The sequence below is a fragment of the Delphinus delphis genome, chromosome 1, assembly GCF_949987515.2.
Source record: "Delphinus delphis chromosome 1, mDelDel1.2, whole genome shotgun sequence".
Lineage (NCBI taxonomy): Eukaryota > Metazoa > Chordata > Mammalia > Artiodactyla > Delphinidae > Delphinus > Delphinus delphis.
The window spans coordinates 16,054,373-16,076,070 of record NC_082683.1 but is presented as its reverse complement, the minus strand read 5'-3'; the positions used below and the strand labels follow the sequence as shown (position 1 = coordinate 16,076,070).

The following is a 21,698-nucleotide window of genomic DNA, read 5'->3' as shown; positions in this document are numbered from 1 at the left end:
ATGGGGTGATAACAATATTCTAAAAAGTGCACTTAAGCAGTTTTCAGGGAAACATGAACACTAATCTTTTTTTTTTTTAAATATTTGTGTATTTATTTTTTTTTATCTTTGGCTGTGTCGGGTCTTAGTTGTGGCACGCGGGATCTTCGTCGTGGCATACAGGATCTTTTGTTGCAGCACGCAGGCTCTTCCTTGCGGTGCATGGGCTTCTCTCTAGTTATGTATGGCGCATGGGCTCCAGAGCCTGTGGGCTCTGTAGTTTGTGGCACGCGGGCACTGAACACTAATCTTTATCTGAAATCATTGATTTAGTTATTCTGGTCTTTGTCAGTAGAACATAGAAGAATCTCTTTGTAGTTCTAAAGGGTGTATCTTTTCTTTTTTACTCTTGATTATTTCACATATTCATTTCAATTGGTGGCAGTTCACATCTATGTATTTTTTATGTCTTCAGTTATGTTACTTTATTTTCTCATTATTTGCTATTTTTACCTTTTTTTGCTCTCATATATTTAAGTTCCTAGTTTTTGAGGTAAGATTATTTCTTCAGGGTATGTATTCCAAAATGGAATCATTCTTTGGGTGTGGTTTTAAGGCAGCTGTGATGCATTGCTCTGTAGTTTTGGGGACATGGTAAACGCATTCACAGTATCCTGTCTACGTCCTGTTTCCTTAGTTCCTTGGCAATATTGGGGTGAAGTTTTTTAAAAAAAACTTATTGTGTTATTTGTGATATGCATGTAGTAATATATTTTATTTATTTTTAAATTTTATTGAAGGATAGTTGATTTATAATGTATTAATTTCTGCTGTATAGCAAAGTGATTCAGTTATACATTCTTTTTCGTATTCTTTTCCATTGTGGTTTACCACAGGATATTGAATATGCTTCCCTGTGCCATATAGTAGGACCTTGTTTATCCATTGTATATATAATAATTCGCATCTGCTAACCCCAAACTCCTACTCCATCCCTCCCCAACCCCCCTCCCTCTTGGCAACCACAAGTCAGTTTATATCTGTGAGTCTGTTTCTCTTTCATAGATATGTTCATTTGTGTTGTATTTTAGGTTCCGCATATAAGTGATATCATATTGTATTTGTCTTTCTCTTTCTGACTTACTTCACTTAGTATGATAGTCTCTAGGTTCGTCCGTGTTGCTGCAAATGGCATTATTTCATTCTTTTTAATGGCTGAGTAATATTCCAGTGTGTGTGTGTGTGTGTGTGTGTGTACCACATCTTCTTTATTTCCATGTCTTGGCTGTAGTAAATAGTGCTGCTATGAACATGGGGGTGCACGTATTTTTTTGAATTATAGTTTTATCTGGGTATATTCCCAGGAATGGGATTGCTGGATCATATGGCAACTCTATTTTTAGTTTCTGAAGGAACTTACATACTTATTTCCATAGTGGCTGCACCAGTTTACATTCCCAGCAACAGTGTAGGAAGGTTCCCTTTTCTCCACACCCCCTCCAGCATTTGTTATTTGTAGACTTTTTAATGATGACTATTCTGACTGGTGTGAGGTGATACCTCATTGTAGTTTTGGTTTGCATTTCTCTAATAATGAGCAATGTTGAGCATCTTTCCATGTGCCTATGAGCCATCTGTATGTCTTCTTTGGAAAAATGTCTATTTAGGTCTTATGCCCACTTTTCAATTTTTTTTTTTTTTTTTTTTGGTTATTGAGTTGTATGAGCTGTTTTTATATTTTGGAAATTAAGCCCTTGTTGGTTGCATCATTTGCAAATATTTTCTCCCAGCCTGTAGGTTATCCATTTTGTTTATGGTTTCCTTTGTTGTGCAAAAACTTATAAGTTTGATTATATCCCATTTGTTAATTTTTGCTTTTATTTCTATTGCCTTTGGTGGACTGACCTAAGAAAACATTGGTACGGTTTATGGCAGAAAATGTTTTGCTTGTGTTCTCTTCTAGGAGTTTTGTGATGTTGTGTCTTATATTTAAGTCTTTAAGCCATTTTGAGTTTATTTTTGTGTATGGTATGAGGGTGTGTTCTAACTTCATTGATTTACATGCGGCTGTTCAACTTTCCAACACCACTCTTGCTAAAGAGACTGTCTTTTCTCCATTGTTATATTCTTGTCCCCTTTGTTGAAGATTAACTGACCATAGGTGTGTGAGTTTATTTCTGGCTCTCTATTCTGTTCCATTCGTCCATATATCTGTTTTTTGTTCCAATACCACACTGTTTTGATTACTGTAGCTTTGTAGTGTTGTCCAAAGTCCCGAGGGTTATGCCTCCTGCTTTGTTCTGTTTCCTCAGGGTTGCTTTGGCACTTCTGGGTCTTTTATGGTTCCATATAAATTTTAGGATTATTTGTTTTAGTTATGTGAAAAGTGTCATGGGTAGTTTGATAGGGATCAAACTAAGTCTGTAGATCACTTTGGGTAGTATGGCCATGTAATAGTATCTTTTAATATTAATTTATTCTTAATAGCAGTTTGAAAAACATTTTTCCATATTATGATTTTTTGCCCTGGGTAAATTTAATCTTTGATTGTTTTATCAGAATGAATTGGAGAATTGACTTGACATTTTATATAGCTAACTTCTTTCACTTTGTTTCATTGTGCAAATTTTTTTCCTAATGTTAAAAATATGTGTCCATTTTGATGCTTTGCTTTAGTAGAATATCAAAATAATTTATTCTAGAGTGTGTGAAACAAGAATATGAATTTATAAAGCCTTGTTGGTGAGAAATTTGCTTGTAAGAACTCTTCATTTCTGGTTATTAATTTTCTAAAGTAGATGTTTAGATAGCATTCTGACTTGTATCCTTTGAAAAATTGCCCTGATGAGATTTATAAATGCTGTAACATTTCATGGTAAACCTCATGCCCTTTTAAATGTAATTTTCACTCCAAATTGGAAACAAAGTTTTTCAAGGAAATCATAAAGCTATTTAAAAAGCAGGGAAGAAATTAAATACAATTAATTTCAGTTTTAAACTTTGGTCACATTTTAGCATTTTCGTGTCTCTTACTAGCCTGTAAGCTTTTGACTGTAGTTAGTTCTCCGTAAGTCCATTTTATTTCAGCTTTGGGAACAGGTAGCTGAGTCTTTAGGCATTTATTTCTGTTTTAGATAGACATAATGGATTCTAGGGTTAGATTATCAAGGAGTAGACTTTCTTCAGAGCCTCTGACTGATTGATTGAATTCCAGGAAAATCTAATGTCATTTGGAGACCACTTTCATTTCTCCCTGGGTAGAGTTTTTAACTCTATGGTAGAATTCAGAGGATCGAAGAACTTGGGTAAAACAGCTAATTGACTGTTGAACTATATTAGAAAATAAAAATGATAGGAAAAAAAAGAAACGCCTACATGCTTTCTTTTAAGATCTTTGTGTATCTTCTTACAGATCTTTTTAATGTGACATGTATACTTGTGAGTATATTATATATATGCACACATATGTAGATGTAGATACACATATAGAAATATATATACATGTACATGTGCATGTACATGTATATTTAGATGTACTTTTTTAAAAACAAAAATGAGATTATGCTCTATAAGTAACTTTTTTTGGTTCAGGTTTATTGAGGTATAATTTACCTAAAGTAAAATTCACCTTTTTTAGTATACAGTTCTGTTAGTTTTGACAAGCACAAAGAGATGTAATCTGCACTACAGACATGATACAGAACAGTTATGTCATCCCCCCAGAATCTCCCTGTGCCCCTTTCGTAGTTATCCTCTTCCCTTGTAATAATTTATTTCTTTTTCATTCCTTTTACAAAATGTCATATAAATGGCATCGTACAGTATGTAGTTTCTAGTCTGGCTTTTTTCATTTAGCATAGTTTTTCCTTTAAGATTTTTAGTTTTAGGTATGTTTCAAGAATCTTTTATCGAATGGATGAAAATATTCATGTCTTTTTTTCTAGGAATTTCATTTGTTCAATTTTGAAATTTTAAGCCTTTAGTCAGTCTGGCACTTACTTTAGTATAAAGTGTGAGACAGATACTTCCATATTTAAAAAATTAGCTACTTTGGCAATATTTATGAAGATTGAGTTACTAATACTCTTACTAAATTGATTTCCTCACAGGTAACACAAGTAGCAAGACAGCCGGGACCCCCAACCCCTTCCCCTTACTCAGCACATGAAATAAACAAGGGGCATCCAAATCTAGCGGCAACGCCCCCGGGACATGCATCGTCCCCTGGACTCTCTCAAGTAAGAAAAACCTTTTTTTTCCTAAAAGAAATTTCCATGTCAGAGCTGAATTTCTATTTTTCTTTTTTTAAAAAAATTATTTATTTATTTAGTTATTATTTATTTTTGGTTGCATTGGGTCTTTGTTGCTGTGCCTGGGCTTTCTCTAGTTGTGGCGAGCGGGGGCTACTCTTAATTGCGGTGCGCAGGCTTCTCATTGCGGTGGCTTCTCTTGCTGTGGAGCATGGGCTCTAGGTGCGCGGGCTTCAGTAGTTGTGGCTCACGGGCTCTAGAGTACAGGCTCAGTAGTTGTGGTACATGGGCTTAGTTGCTGCGCGGCATGTGGGATCTTTCCGGACCAGGGCTGGAACCCGTGTCCCCTGCATTGGCAGGCAGGTTCTTAACCACTGTGCCACCAGGGAAGCCCGAATTTCTATTTTTCTAAAGCAAACTTTTAAGCAAACATACAACATTACTTGAAGAGTAATTTCTATTTTCTCTTATACATTTTTTTAGACACACCTCCCATGATAGTGACTACTAACAGTTTTACACATTTCATTTATGGAGTAATTCAAAATAAACTGTCAGTGATATTTAGTTTTCCTTTTTGTTGTTTTAGAAATTAGAGTATGACTCTATAAAGTTCATTAAAAATCTCGTAAAGCACTTGTTTGCCTTTCAATGTGTAATCCGTTAGTCTCCCTTTTCACTTTTTGGTGGAGTGTTGGTGGTTATTTTCTACTTTCGTAAAAGATATGGCTGTCTTTCCCTCTTAGTATTGATAATTTTACAGGGCTTTTTTGTTTGTTTGGTTTTATAAATAGATTATTGGAATTTGTTAGGCTTAAAATTTTGTTGAACTGTTAAAGAATAGTGAACTCCTTAGTTTATTTCCAAGTAACAGGCACAGGAGACACAAACTGTTTTAAGATGTCGCTGTGGGTCCCCTGCATTTTAAGCCATTTCCCAAGAAATCTTTCAGCTTGTACCAACTCACCATTACATGCTTATTTGGTCTTCCTTGTGGTTAAGAGTGGGGTAGAGTTAAGAAGTCTCTTACTGGAATGTAGAGAGAGTCAAGCCAATAACCTTGAACCAAGCTGTTTTGAGATTGTCAGTATTTACATGTAAGAAACATTCCTTTTAATAATAAAAATTAATATTATAACATTATTTTCAATTTGGGCTTTTATATTTTAGGCCTTTAAGAGCTTGAATAATAAGAGGAAGAATTACTGAAAATAATGCTAAAAGCTGGTGGTTTTAAGTGTTGATTAATGATAGTTCAAACTATAGAATGTTTGGAGAAGGAATGTACAACTTGCCAAAGCATGATTGAAATAGCGCTATTCAGGAATATGTAAGTTAATTTGGGCTTAGTACTATACTTAAACTCGGTCTAAATCATTCTTGTTTAACTTTGAGTTTTAAAAGTAAAATATGTCAAAATGAATTCTTAATTGTTTAGGATGAGTTTCTAGTGTTGGTTTTCATGGCACTGAACAGAACCACCCACGCTATTAATCAGGTATGTTGGTCTGAGTCTCAGGAGCAAAGAAAAACTGTAGTAAGTTGAATAGGGAAAGTTTAATATAAAGGATTATTAAATATAATAAGGGATTGGAGTACAGAGGGATTGGCTAGTAAGAAAGAGAACTCTAAATGATATAAAAATTACAAATATAAGGAGTAGCTGCTTCTCCTGGGGCCAAGATGGAGTCCCCATGGAAGAGCCTTCTTCTCCACCCTGTTACCAGAGAGTGTGTGGCTGTGGCATAACCTTATAGTAGAGAAGTCATTGTAGTGTCATACCAGTAGAACGTGCTAGAAATCCTTCTTCTGGAATTTGCTGGAAATTCATCTTACGGAGTGTTGAGGAAAGCTGGCTTCTCTAGCACCGGTTCCTTTAGCAAAGAGCTGCTGCAGTGCACAATGGCTACAGGCTCCTTACAGCATCTCTGCCACAGGCACTTCAGATAACCTTGAATCTGCTGGATCACAGGTCCCATGTGGTAGAGCAGCTTGTGTTGCAGCCTAAACTTACTGCAGAGCCTCCTTTTGTTCTTTCCCTCAATCAAAATTAGAAACCTCCCAGATGACTTTGTAGGTAGGTCGAGGTGTATCACACTCATATGTAATGTATGTCCTCTCCAAAATCTAAAAAAGGCCTGTCCAACCTTGTGCCTCTATTTCATGCTACTGTTAGGAGACTGCTCCCCCCACCTTGGGCTGAGATCTGGCATGATGTGGTTCTCTGAATGGTAGAGAAGTTGCTGTGGTGCCACATCAGTGGAACTTACTAGAAATCCACCCTCTGGAACTTTCCAGAATTCTGCGTTCTAAGGTGCTGAGGGAAAACTCTTCACAGGGCTGTTTTTTCTAGGAGGCACTCTGCTGCAGAATGGCTTCAGAGGGTACCAGGGGTAGCTGTTAGTCACTGGGTACTGCTGGCTGCTGCACATTGCAGCAGAATCCTGACACTGAAGAAGCTGCGCCCTGTAGAGCCGCTGGGCACTGGGGAAGTCAGGTTCTGGAGAAGCTGTGTGTTCTGCAGGAGCCTGCTGTGCATGCCCACAGGAACCAGGAAGCAAAACACTTTCCTCCTGCAATATCTTTACAGTGCCCTCTACTGACAAGCTTTACATTGTGCCAGATCCATTTTCACTGTACTGGCAGACAAGTTGAATTTTGAGCTGAAAGGCAAGCAGTCGATAACTGGCACACAAGGGGAATAGCTTAGTTTTCCATTTCAGATTTTTACTGTTTCCAGTTGTGATTTGACCCTAGCAGTTGGCCCAAAGCCCTTAAGTGTTCTGAAAGACGGTGCTGCTTGCAAATGCATAGTTTGCATTTAAGAAAGGATGATCTAGCAGTGCTCTCAGTTGTCAAGCCCACAAATGCCTTTCTGTATGCCATTTTATTCGTTTCTTTTAGAAGTCAGAGTACATGAATTCCAGGGAGAAGGGTCACCAAATATTATCTTGCTTCCCTTCGTGGTCTGTTTTGTTGTCATCTTCCTAATCTGATGGATGAACCCAGTAACTCATATCTGATTTATTACCCCCCCTTTTATCCCCTGCCTTTCAGAGACAGCCTTATATGGATTCATTTGTCTCCCAACAATATCTTAACATCTGTTTACAGAGTGAGGAAGTTTTTCTAAATTGGCATACCTGGAAAAATGGGGAGTTCTGTAGGAAACTCAGTCTCCTTAGATTTATATATATTTTTAAATTAATTAATTAATTAATTTTTGGCTGCGTTGGGTCTTTGTTGCTGCGCGTGGGCTTTCTCTAGTTGCGTCGAGCGGGGGCTACTCTTCGTTCAGGTGCGCAGGCTTCTCATTGTGGTGGCTTCTCTTGTTGCGGAGCACGGCCTCTGGGTGCATGGGCTTTGGTAGTTGTGGCACGCGGGCTCAGTAGTTGTGGCTCATGGGCTCTAGAGCGCAGGCTCAGTAGCTGTGGCGCACAGACTTGCTCCGCGGCATGTGGGATCTTCCTGGGCCAGGGCTTGAACCCGTGCCCCCTGCGTTGGCAGGCAGATTCTTAACCACTGCGCCACCAGGGAAGTCCCTCCTTAGGTTTAATAGTTGACATGTTTGTAGATCATTATGGAAAGTAGAACCTTCAAAATAGAGGGAAAAGAATTATAGGCTTGGAGTCAAAACAGACTCCAGGTTCTGGGACTTGGTCTGTCACTTTCTGGTTATATGATGTTGGGTAAATTATTTGATATCTCTAGAACTTGGTTTCTTCTTCTGCTATATAGGAGAGAATTAGAATTGTACCACTCTTTAAGAGGATTGTTATGAAGACTATATAAAATTCTGCCTCAGAACAGGACATGCTAATGCTTTCAATAAGTGACATTTGTTATTTTCGTGCCTACTTGGTTCTCTTCAGGATAGTGTGTGTGTGTGTGTGTGTGTGTGTGTGTGTGTGTGTGTGTGTGTGTGTGTCTAATTTGCTTACCTGTCTGGTATTAGTGTGAAATTTAGAAGCTCTCTCCAGGAGTTTGAGATGTCTTCCAGGTCTTTGCTTATCCCTTCCAGGATAAAAGTAGAGGCCAGGCTTGGTCATTTTCTGTTGGAAATAGTGTGGTTTATTCTTACACACAGAACTATTAGATTCAAATCAACTGCAGAAAAGATTAAAGAAACTTCTTTAACCACATGTCCTTTTTTTAAAAAAAATACTTATTTATTTATGTTTTGGCTGCGTTGGGTCCTCGTTGCTGCGTGCCAGCTTTCTCTGTTTGCGGCGAGCGGGGCTACTCTTCCTTGCGGTGCGCGTGCTCCTCATTGCTGTGGCTTCTCTTGTTGCAGAGCACGGGCTCTAGGCATGCGGGCTTTAGTAGTTGTGACACTCGGGCTCAGTGGTTGTGGCTTGTGGGCTTTAGAGCACAGGCCCAGTAGTTGTGGCGCGCGGGCTTAGTTGCTCCACGGCCTGTGGGATCTTCTCGGACCAGGGCTTGAACCCATGTCCCCTGCATTGGCAGGCGGATTCTTAACCACTGTGCCACCAGGCAAGTCCCATGAAAACATTATGAATTCTATATTTTATACTTAAAATTAGGCAAACTTTGCATTGTTTCATTTTATGTCTTTTAAAAAATACCGCAAGTTTGTTACTTGAATTATCTTAAATTACTTAAGCAAAACAAAAGTGTTTCATGCTTGTTGCTTGATTGTTGGTACACATTTGTTTTAACTCAGTTAATTTTCTCATAATGGAGCTAAATTACAAACTAAGGAGTCCAAACTGGCACTGATTATCAGGTTCAGTGCCTAGTCCTTTTCATTTTTCTCTCGGTATCCCTGTCTAAACTCTTAAGCTATGTTCACAGTAATCATTGAGAAGACATGCTCAGAATAATGCCAAAGAAGTGGAGTGGTACATGTTTTCCACCCACTGTTCTTGTTCATTTGGTTCCTCTCTTTTTCTGAGAGATCAACTTGGTCATGTTAAGTAGTGGACTGAGATGGTGATGGTGTGTGATCCACTGGTTAGATTCTTTATTGTCTCTGGAAATGCTAAGCAAAGGACTTCTTCACTGAGGAGTAGTTATTGATCATGGCACTTATTTTAACATTATTATTTTCGTTATTACAAAAGAATATGATTAAACAACTCATGGTCCCTACAATCATTTTACTTTATCCAACTTCCAGACTTCGTTTTCCTTTCAGAGGTCTTGTTTTACTAAGGAAAAATACTCACTATTGCCTCACAGTTGTTGATTGATGGATTGTTTCAGACTTTGCAAACTGCTTTATCTTTCTTATTAAGTTAAACAGTGATTTTATTTACTGCAAGCAAGTTTTTATACTTTTTTTGATTTTTAAAATGTCTTTCATGAAGAAAATAAATTCTGAGTTTGACAACTCTGACGGTCAGTATTGCTAACCAGGATAAGTAGAGGAGGCTTTGAAAATGTTTTTCACATTTCATTGTTGAAATAGATGAATGTTGACATTCCTTAAAAAAAAGAAAGCAAAGCAAAATTTATTGTTTTTTATACTTGCCTTCTCCCCCATGGAACATATTATGGCTGTCTAAAGCAGTCTTTGAAGTGACTGGTGTTTGGAAGCTGCATTCATGGCACATAAAGATTTGATGTAGCCTCCAGAAACTGCAGTACTGACTGCATTTAGTTGGTCCTGTTGCCAAATCTTCTGTTTTGTTTTCTTCAGTTGATAATATATGTACGTACTTAAAAATTTATACCTATTGAAAATTTCATCAGTATATAGTGTCATTAAGCAGTTTACAAATTAACATGCCTTTACAAGTGTCATTAGTATAAAAATAAGGCTTATAAAAATTTAAATCATTTATATCTGTGGTTTCATCTAATATATGCTAAATAATTGTGGTAAGCTCTTTTCTCTCATTGTTGAGATTTATCTTAATGTGGTCATATTTGATAGAGAATTTTAGCTCTTTTGTCTTTTTTCTTTATTAACAAAAACAGTTGCAACCATATTTATAAAGTAGGACTCCACCAGATGTTTTCCGAATTTCATCTTTTATGCAGTCTTATAGCTTACCATGAAATATGCCTAAAGGCATATTTGTTTGATTATGCTTCTCTTTGCATTGCATGTAACTAGAAAAAAATTCCCAGTGATTTTCTTTCAAGATATTTGTGGTTAGTTTTTAAGTTTTGTTGTAAGAATGATAGTTAAATGCAACTATTATTCAGACTTTCCGTACCCTAAAACACCAAGTTTCAGATTCTGTTTGGGAAATCTATAAGACTAGAACCTATATTTTGAAATCTTTAAGTGTGAAGGGTGAAAGTTTTAAAAATGAATTCTACATTAATTCAACACCGTTTTAAAAACCAAAGATGGGACTTCCCTGGTGGCACAGTGGTTAAGAATCCGCCTGCCAGTGCAGGGGCACGGGTTTGATCCCTGGTCCGGGAAGATCCCACATGTCGTGAAGCAGCTAAGCCCATATGCCACAACTAATGAGCCTGTGCTATAGAGCCTGTGGGCCACAACTACTGAGCCCGAGTGCCACAACTACTGAAGCCTGCACACCTAGAGCCCATGCTCTGCCACAAGAGAAGCCACCGCAGTGAGAAGCCCATGCACTGCAACGAAGAGTTGCACCCGCTCGCCGCAACTAGAGAAAGCCCATGTGCAGCAACGAAGACCCAATGCAGCCAAAAATTAATTAATTAATCAATAAGTTAATTAAAAAAAGAAAAAGAATTTTCTAAGAACCAATCTGTAAGAACTGAGTGCTTTCACAAGCATTTTTTTCATTGTCTTTGGTGTAAGCTCAGTTTTTTGTTGATGATGTTGTTTATTTTCATCTCAGTTCTGTCAGGGGGAAAAAGGTTTAGGATTTTATCTGTTTCACGTTTAAGGAGTTATTTCCTCTGGACACGTCCTGGGAGGCGCTTCTTGATTTCTCTAGCTACCACTCATCTGTTATAATAGGTAGTGCAAAACCTCTTCCAGAGTTTCCCTTGCAGGTTTACCTCTTTACTTCACTTACTTCCCATAGTTTTAGAAGAGAAGCTCATTTCAGCTCCACCAGTCTGTTTTTTACCTAGCTGTGACATGATTTTTCAGATTTTTATGGTTTTGAAAATTGCAGCCTCAGTTCACCTACAGAAATTAGCATGTGCCAGTAAATCAGGGGATGGGAAATAGAACAGAGAATTAGGAATTGGAGTGGTTTGACTATTCAATTCAGAGTGCTTGTGATTTTTCCTGCAAAAATTTATACTCCAGTTGTCTTAGTTAGCTCAGGCTACCAAAACAAAATACCATAGGCTGAGTGGCTTAAACAACAGACATTTCTCACATTTTTGGATGCTAGGAAGTCCAAGATCAGGTGCTGGCTGACTGATTTGGTTCCTGGTGAGAACTTCCTTCTTGGATTGTAGAAGGCTGCCTTGCCTCCTTACTGTGTCCCCATATGGCGGGGGGTGGGGGGGGCGGGTGGTGGTGGGGGGGGGGAGAGAGAGAGAGAGAGAGAGACAAGCAAGCTCTCTGGTGTCTCTTACAAAGGCACTAATTCCATCATGAGGGCCCCACCCCCATGACCTCATCTAAATGTAATTGTCTCCTGAAGTCCCCATCTCCAAATACCATCACATTGTGGGGTTAGGGCTCCAGTTTATGAATTTTTTGCAGGGGGCGAGGGAGGCACCTCCATCCATAGCACCATTTATGTGATTCAGAGAGCTATGGGGGAAGTGGGCAGATAGGACTACTGGGAGAAAGGTCAGCAGAGGGGATAAGTACCATAGACATGTAGAATAGTGTCCTGAGCTTAATCAGACATATAGGTAAATGTTCTTATCCAGATTAATTGAGGGGGTGGATTCAATTTGCATGGATGTGGGAGAAGGGACAGGATGAGCTTAATACAGGCTTATTTGTTTTTATCAGTGATCAAATGAGAAAGTTTACTTGAAGTATAAGAAAGCTAGCATCTTTGGGACTTCCCTGGCGGTCCAACGGTTAGGACTACACACTTTCACTGTTGAGGGCTGGGGTTCAATCCCTGGTCAGGGAACTAAGATCCCACAAACCTCACAGCATGCCTCTCCCCCCTCCCCCCCAAAAAAGAAAGCTAGCATCTTTATAGAACTAAGAGTCTGAATTTCAGTGACTCCATACTCAGTGAAAAGCAGACAACACACACATCATGTATAATAGCCTTGTGGTAGGTCATCTTAAATTCTGTCAAAGAAGAGTTAAGGAGTTAAGAGTTAAGTTAAGGAGAGTTAAGAGTTAAGGAGGTTTAAAACAAGTAGAATTGATTAACTATAAACAAAGAAGATTATAGATTGATTGTTAAGAAAATAAAGTGTTCTAATTTACTTACCAAACTAACAAACTTTTTCCTTAATACATATATTAATTTACTGTCCTTTTTTCCTCAAATTTCCAGTGATGCTGATAATTAAGTAACAGGAAGAGCTTGATCTGATTGTAAAGTTTTCATTGGTTGATGAACCCTCATTTTTTTCCTCTCTGAAGAATGATAAACTCTCAGGCTACCTGAATTCTCTCACTCTTGTATGGTATCTTTACTGTCTGCGAAGTGTTTTGTTCCATAGGTACCTAAGTAGGTGATATGTAGAAGAAAGAATTTATGTTGCCAATATTTTGTTGTATTTCACTGGCAACATAAATCTCCTTTTCAGTTTCCTGTCAGTGATACTCCATTTTCAGGTACTACTCTATATTACTCAAGACTGTTTATTACTTCAAATTTTATTACTCCTCATCACCATTAAAATTGGCCATCTTCTTTTACAGTTTAGCTCCAAAATTTTGACCTGTTTAGTATAGTTGACAACATGACAGCCTAATTAGCTTAGCAGTACAGCTGTTAAAGTATTGTCAGGAAAAAAAAGAAACGGCACTATTTCAAATAGAGGGGCTCTAATACATGAATTTTGTTGAACTAGCTGATTGATTCTCAAAGGGACACTGAAGTAATCCAGAGATTAATAACTACAGGAAGCAGCTAACGTCCCTGGAGCTGAGGGAATGAAAAAGGAGACATGGTGGTGTTGTGAGAACCTAGGAGCTTAGAGGAAGTGTCCTTTAGGGCAGCGGTCCCCAACCTTTTTGGCACTAGGGACCAGTTTCGTGGAAGACAGTTGTTCTATGGACCCGTGTGTGTGTGGGGGGGGGGGGTGAGGGGGATGGTTCAGGTGGTAATGCAAGCGATGGAGAGTGGCAGATGAAGCTTCCCTTGCTCGCAGCTCACCTCCTGCTGTGTGGCCCGGTTCCTAAGAAGCAGCGGACCGGTACCAGTTTGCGGCCCGGGTGTTGGGGACCCCTGTTTTAGGGGATTGTTGGTCAAACTTGTCAGAAGGGAGTTTTACTGCAGCTTGGCCGTCAGAAACTCAGTAGGTGAGAGAGCAAGGTGAAGCTAGTACTTTGAATATCAGGTGTGCACACCTGTCTGCTGCTGGATCTCTAAATGGCTTTCAGAGACTAGAGATCTGAATGGAGTTGGTGTCTGGAGCCATACTGACAGGAGGTGAAAGCACCCTTCTACTTACAGGGTGGATTAGAGCTGAAAGACAATAGGTAAGTAATGGGCACAAATAATGGTAAAAGGTTATATAGTTACCTTAATAATAAAGGATAAGCTAGGACCATAAATCCCATGAATTTAAAAGGAAAAGTAAATGTGGTAAAACAACATTGTTGGTAACTGTAATAATAATGACATTAAATTCCTCTATTAAATAGTCACTCAGTTTGTCAGAAACTGAAATCTAGATATATGCATTTAAACATGACAGAGATTAAAAACAAAAGCAGGGAAACATTAAAAGGAAAATGCTAATAAAAAGAAAGCAGGTATAAGCAGCCTTTAGAAGTCAACATAGAATGCAAGGCAAAAAACCATATGGGAGAGAGAGAATTCCTACAATATAGAATTTTAATTTCTAGAAGATGTAACTTTACAAATTCTTATATACTTAATAATTGGTTCAGAATATGTATAAAGCAAATGTAAACGTTGAAATTGACAAATTCATTATCAGTGTGCGAGATTGACATCTCAGAAAAATGGACAGATTAGTTAGTAACCATATACTAGATCATGGGTTGGCAGACTGTGACCCAAGGGCCAAATCTGACCCCTCTCATGTTTTTGGTAAGTTTTACTAGAATACATCCATACTAATTTATTTATGAAATTCTGCTTTTGTGCTACAATTGACAAGTTGAATAGTTGCTACAGAGTTTATGCCCTACAAAGTCTAAGATATTTTCTGTCTGGACCCTTACAGAATAAATTTGCCGCCCCCTGATGTAGATTAGCAAACTAGAAAGACCAGATAGTAAATATTTTGGGGCCAGATGATCTTTTGCTGCTGCTGCTTCTTTTTTAACCCTTTAAATATGTAAAACCCTTTCTTAGGTGCTAAGGGCCATTCTTTGCCAGCCCCTGATACAGATAAATGACACAGATAGTAAACTTGTTTTTATATAAATATATATTAGCACAAGAATGTATATATATTTCAAATATATGTATGAAAGAGAAATTTTGTACTCAATCAACCAAGATAAAAATAATTGAGGATATCAGTGATTTGAACATCATAATTATCAAACTTTAAAAAAAATAGAGAAGGTGTTTTACCAATTCAAATTAGAGAAACTATTACAAAGGCTGTGAATAATTTGCATGAAATAATAATTAATAAATCTGTTTTAATTTAATTTTTTCTCATTCAATTAAGACTATGCTTTTTTTTCAGCTACTCAAGGAGTATTTATAAAATTTAATCATGTTAGGCTACAGAGAAAAATGTTACATTCCAATCATATTTATATTTTTTCTAAATATACTTCTACAGAATTTAGAGCTTAACAACAAAAGAAAGACAAAATCTAAATTATGTTTAAGTTGAAACTCTACAGAATATAATTGCTGTTTTTAAAAAAGCTTGTCAGATTTATAATTTATTTTAGTTGAACATGATTATTCATAATGTTTTTCATAATCTTAAACATAATGTTGGAGTAAAAATAATAACAAAATCAGTTTATTTGGAAATTTAAAAAACCATTGACAGAGATAAAATAGAAAACATTATCTTTAGAAATGAATGACAAACAGCACTTCGTATCAGAATTTGTGCGATGTGCATAAAGTGTTACTTAGAGGAAAATGTGTAGACTTAAAGGCATATATTAGAAGGTAGGAAAAGTTGAAAATAACTGGTGATCTCAATGGAAGAGTGTACCGATGAAAAATTAATCAATCTAAGAAAGAAACGGAAAATTTTATTTGAACCAAAATTCAGGATTACAACCCGGGAACAGCATCTCAGAAGGCTCTGAGAACTGTTCCACCTGTTAGAAGTCAAGGGACAGTTAATGTTTTTTTTTTTTTTGCGGTACGCGGGCCTAATATGTTTTTTGAGACAAAGGGCTGGCTGTACATCAAATGCCCTATTACTGACAGTTAAAATAATCCAGAACCTCATCGTGGTGGGTCATGTGACCCCTTACAAGATCAAGAAGGAATGCTGTCTCTTAAGGTGTTGTCTTGTTGATGCTAAGAGAATGTTGCTCTTTATGGCTGATGGGAAAGGTTTGGTGATGCAGATACACAATGCACAGTGAGGGGAGAGAGGAGGCCAAAGGGCAGAGAAGATCTTTGGTTTAAATTTCTCGTCTTGCCATAAAAATACGACTTTTTATTTCACAGCTGTTATGTTGTAATTTAAGGATTGTAGGTTTTATTTTCAGATGTATATGTAGTGTACCTCGTTCTGATGTTGTTGACTGTAAACAGTAGCTATAAATTGCCACATTGCTTTATCTGTTTTAATACCAGGGATCAAGAGCTTTTATATAGTAGTAACTAACTCTCCTTATAGTATTTCTAGTTTTGAATGGCCAACTTGTGTCTGCTGTCATTCAGAATATGCTCCTTTTGATAACAGCAAACTTGATGATGGTGTCAGGAAATTTGTGTGTGTGTGTGTGTGTGTGTGTGTGTGTGTGTGTGTGTGTGTGTCTGTCTGTGTCTGTAAAACATTTGCATGTCATTAGTGATTAGTGATGTTGAGTATCTTTTCATGTGCTTATTGGCAATTTATATGTATTCTTTGGAGAAAATGTCTGAATCCTTTGCCCATTTTTTTTTTAATTTATTTTGTTTTTGGCTGCATTGGGTCTTCATTGCTGCGCACAGGCTTTCTCTAGTTGTGGCGAGCGGGGGCTTCTCTTGTTGTGGAGCACGGGCTCTAGGCGCGCAGGCTTCAACAGTTGTGGCACACGGGCTTAGTTGCTCCACGGCATGTGGGATCTTCCTGGACCAGGGCTCGAACCTGTGTCCCCTGCATTGGCAGGCGGATTCTTAACCACTGCGCCACCAGGGAAGCCCCACTCATTTTTTAATTGGATTTTTTTTTTTTTGCTGTTGAGTGGTAGGAATTCTTTATACATTCTGGATCTCAATTCCCTATCAGATAAATGATTTGCAAATATTTTCTCTCATCAGTTGCCTTTTCACTCTGTTGATAGTGTCCTTTGCACAAATGTTTTTAATTTTGATGAAGTCTAATTTATGTTTTTTCTCTTGTCCTTGTCTTTGATGACATATTCAAGAAACCATTGCCAAATCAGCAGTTACTTCTTTACACTAAATGCAGTGTAGACTATTGCATTTCTTCTTAGCTTTTAAAATTTTACACACATGGAGATTTTCAGGAAATGGTAGCATGTTTAGAGAAAAATGTATTGAGTTATCAGGAGGACAGGCGTGTTTGGAAGGAACGATGGAAATACTTACTAGTAGGTGACGAACAGCTGCCAATAATAACCCCACTGGAGTGAGAAAAATCACTGGAAGTCCAGCTGCCATGTTCAAAAAGACACTGAAAAATTCCAAGGGCTGTTAAGGGTTCAAAGAATGTATCAAGGTTCACTTTGGGAGTTAGAGAAGTTGAATACAAAAGTGGTGACTCAGAAGCCAGCTGGCTTATTTACATAACCATTTGGCAACCTTTAAGAAGGGAGGGAAGTAGCAAAAGGACAGACAGCTGGCCAACAGGCAAAGAAATAAGTATCAAGGACCTGGAAGGCATTATTCTACTATCTTCTCCTCGATTTTGAGTGATTGTCTCTTAACTTCAGCAGCAATGAAATTAGGAAGTATAAAACCAAAGGAGGAAAAACACTGTTGAAGTGCATATTAGAAAAGGGGACTATAAAACTTTGTATAATTCATAGAGAAGATGAAAGCTGTCAGAAAGCTGGATGCATACAAAAGGCATCCTTCACCAAATCTTTGTGTTCTGCTTAGTTTGAATTACTCCAAAAAACCTTAAGGAATATAGGTTTCTTGAAGAATGACCATCCCTAGAGGGTCTTTGAAGAAGACAGTCTCGCACTAGAAGCTATTGCTGTAACAAGCTCTAAAAGTAGATCTAATGCTGTAGGAATCAGATGGACAGATTCTCCTAAAAAATATCAACTCTTGAGTAGATAAGGGACAGCGAGTGTATGAGGATCTTGACTGTTGGAAACATTTAGAAATAATTTTAACTAAAAGCTGTCCTTCCTAATATAACTTGAATTATAACAGTGTGAACTAGTATTTATTGTGTACTCCTATTATCAGATTATGTATTTGAGGATAATATCTTGATGGTAGATTACCTTATAGGTTAGAGTTTTCAGGGCATTTCTCAGTTACTCACTGTACCTATTTTATCATTACAGTAACCCTGTAGATAGATATGATTATCTGCATTTTGTAGATTGGGAATGTTGAGTGTGAAAAGTGAAATGATTTGCTTCATATACTACAGGTAGCAGTGTTGCAGGAAGGGGGACCCCTTCCAGGGCCCCAGCGTGGGCTCTTGTCTAACGTTCGGAAATGAATTGTCCGAGGAGGCACATGTGCTGACAAAGCAAGAGACTTTATTGGAAAGGGGCGCCTGGGCGGAGAGCAGCAGGGTAAGGGAACCCAGGAGGACTGCTCTGCCACGTGGCTCACAGTCTCAGGTTTTATGGTAATGGGGTTAGTTTCCATGTTGTCTCTGGCCAGTTATCTTGCTTGGCCCATAGTGCGACTCAGGGTCCTTCCTGGTGCTGTGCGCATCTCTCAGCCAAGATAGATTCCAGTGAGAAGGATTCTGGGAGGTTGGTTGTCTGCTCCCTCTTTTGCCCCCTCCTGAATTCTCCCAGTTAGTTTTCAGCTGCAGCACCATGTTCTTTATCAGGACCTCCTTTATGAGACAGCTCAGGCAGGTGGGCCTGGCCAAGGCAGGTGGTTTCCATCAGCAGTTCCCTAACAGCACAATTTGTAGAGGATTGAGTCTAGATCTCCAGGTCCCAACTCTTGACATTCTTCCTAGCTTTCTCATAATTCATCATAGTACTTTATTTCAGGTTCGTTTTAGACAAAATAGGCTTTAATAATTTTGGGAATACAGCCACCACTTATAACATTGTTTTTATGAAATAGTATGATGTGACTTTTTAAAAACATTCAACATGAAACATCTTTGGGGGAACATAAATTTGCAAAATTGGGCTTTATAAAAATTCAGCCACACAGTATTTAAACTTCTGGTTCTTAAATGTTGAGACACATGTCTAAATCTGAAATTAAAGAATTAGTGGGAGAGGGACTTCCCTGGTGGCGCAGTGGTTAAGAATCCGCCTGCTGCTGCAGGGGACACAGGTTCAAGCCCTGGTCCGGGAAGATCCCACGTGCCGTGGAGCAACTAAGCCTGTGAGCCACAACTACTGAGCCTGCATTCTAAAGCCCGTGAGCCACAACTACTGAGCCTGCATTCCAGAGCCCGTGAGCCACAACTACTAAAGCCCACGCACCTAGAGCCTGTGCTCCGCAGCAAAGAGAAGCCACCACAATGAGAAGCGCTGCAACGAAGAGTAGCCCCCACTCGCCACAACTAGAGAAAGCCGGCATGCAGCAATGAAGAGCCAATGCAGCCAAAAAAAAAAAAACAAAACCAAAAAGGGTAGGAGGAGGTGGTCATAACGGGAGCAGCAGAACCTAGAGTGAAGATTATGCCCAGTGTGACAAATGAGGGGAATGGGAACTCTAGCTGAGGATGTTTTAGATGAGAAGTACAAGAAGAAACTGTCAGGAAACCAGAGAGTAAATAAACGTGAGGCTAATGGGGGGAGGAAAGTTGGAGAAATGATAGTGGTAGTTAGCAGTAGAAGGTACAGGAGATGTGATGAGTAGCAGATACTGACTTTGGAAGCAGAGAACCAGCAGTGCACAGAGTATAGAATACCTTTGGTACCTGGGAATTCAGTGAACCAGGCACTGAATTCTCCTTTAGGCAGGTCAGTACTTTTAGCCCAGTAGCCTTGGGAGAACTGGTACTAGGGTTGGGGAGAGAACTGGCTTTTATTATGCTGTGTAGGGAAGAGCTGAACTTTGAATAGTATAGTTACGATTGTGGGAACACAAGTAGCATGTTAGATCTAGGTATATTGTGAAAGCCATCCTATTATATGAGCCCCTGGTTGTCTTGTGAAAGGCAAAAAACCATAGCGTTTAAATGTCGAACTAAGTGTAAAGAATAGAAGTGGTGGTAAACGTAGTACAGTATTTTTCTGTACTAAGATAACGTCACTGCTTAGAAATGGAAAAGAGATCAGTGGCTCTCAATCCTCACTGCCTCTAGAATCTTCTGATGCCTGAGTCCCATTCTCCAGAGGTTCTCTAATTGCTTGGGATGAGGCCTAGGTAATTCTGATGTTGAGAACAGAGCTGTGGAACAGGGAACCCACTGCCTAAGTGAGACTTCCTAGGTCTTCTTTGCTGGAAGTGCTTTTCAGTGAAAGGAGCAGAAAGCATCCCCATTTTTTAGACCACATACAAACATAATGATTTTCTTAACTTAGGGAAAGTGGCTCTGGTGATTGAGAAGCCATTTCTATCTAGTATCTACAGGGAACTGTTAACTTTTTACAGATAATATACTTTACATTACAGTCTGTACTCAAATAGTTTTTACTGTATTGATAATATATACCAGTTAATTTTGAGGATTGAATCAAATTCTCTCCTGACAGGTGCGGTATAATTGACCATTCTAATATAAGCAGAGTATGAGCAGGTGCTTTTGGCTTCAATAGATCAAATCTTTCTGGATTTAAAGCTGCAGTACAGTGTTTTTCAAATTTTTTAAGACAGTAAGAATTTATTCTCCCATGTACAGTGCCTGAATGTAAGAAACTTCCTAAATCTTTGGGATGGAAATGGCTCTAAATGAAATTTTCTAAAAGTGTAACTTTGTGGCTGTTTGCAGTGCTTTATTTGGGTAAACAGAAGTTTTTGTCTGGCTGGTGCTCTTAACTGTTTTGTATACTTCAGTAGAGGTTTATTTTACTGGTACAAGCGTAACTAAACAAGAGCCAAATAGTCTATTGTTACATCCTTCGAGAGCTTGTTCTAAGGAAGGCTTATATTGAGGAGGGGTCTGTGAATCTTTTCTCAATGGTACTGTTATCATGAATTAAATAATTAAGATTCAATTCCGAAGCCAGAAAAAGTCTTTTGTGGATATTGTGGCAGGGATTTAGATTTTTAAAAACCAGTTCAGTACTCTATTGATATAGAATTTATTGCCTTTTCTGGCAGGTGATCTCATTTTCTGGTCTGAATTTTATCATAATGTAATCCACAAATAAACTTTTGTTTTTAAGAAAAGGTTTATTTGGTTGCGCTGGGTATTAGTTGCAGCAGGTGGGCTCTTTAGTTGTGGCTCGCAGGCTCCTTAGTTGTGACATGTGAACTCTTAGTTGCGGCATGCATGTGACTCTAGTTCCCTGACCAGGGATCGAACCCAGGCCTCCTGCATTGGGAGCGTGGAGTCTGAACCATTGCGCCACCAGGGAAGTCCCCACAAATAAGCTTTTTTATAGAGTCATGGTGGTGGTTAGGTACAAAGAAATACTGTCCCTGGTATTTAAAGAAATGTAATGTGAGATGTTAAGGTTCATTTTTGTATTAAATATTTCATTTTACAGAGTATGATGTGAAATCAGTTTACTTGTCAAAATTGTCTCATTTTAAAATTCTGTTTATTATGGTAAATATTTCTAGAGTTGGATTGAAGAAAGAGTGGCCTGACAAGTACGGCTATTGAGATGGGTGATGAGTGACATTAAAGTGCACTCCAGCTCTTAATAGGGTAGTGCTCATTAAATATCTGTTTTTGAGGTAACAAAGAGTAAGAGTAATTGGGTGGTCCTAATGCAGAATAAAACACATATTATGACTTAATGAATGGTTGAGTTGCCTAAAACATTCTTTTAAAAAAGTCCAAAGCCATAATTATGTAAGAGCAGTATTTGTGTTAGATAACATTTAAAATACAGCCCTTTTAATTTTCTAGCAGCCATGTTTCTGGGGCTGAAAAGAGATTCCTTTCAGAAATGAATAATGTCTCTTTGGGAGTACATCTTGAAGAGGCCTTGAGAACAGCCCAGCAATTGAA

The 21,698-nt window shown here is 38.3% G+C and overlaps 1 protein-coding gene across 7 annotated transcripts in view; it reads left to right on the top strand.

Annotated features, from left to right (window-relative positions):
• Positions 1–21,698, top strand: part of EIF4G3 (eukaryotic translation initiation factor 4 gamma 3) — a 368,147-nt gene that overhangs the window by 121,731 nt on the left and 224,718 nt on the right. For all 7 annotated transcript variants that reach the window (XM_060015631.1, XM_060015609.1, XM_060015626.1 and 4 more), the window contains one exon: positions 4,089–4,217. Coding sequence is in view for 6 of the 7 variants with exons in the window: in XM_060015609.1 (XP_059871592.1) it covers positions 4,089–4,217 (129 nt within the window). In the remaining variant the exon portion in view is untranslated. The remainder of the gene's footprint in view (positions 1–4,088; positions 4,218–21,698) is intronic.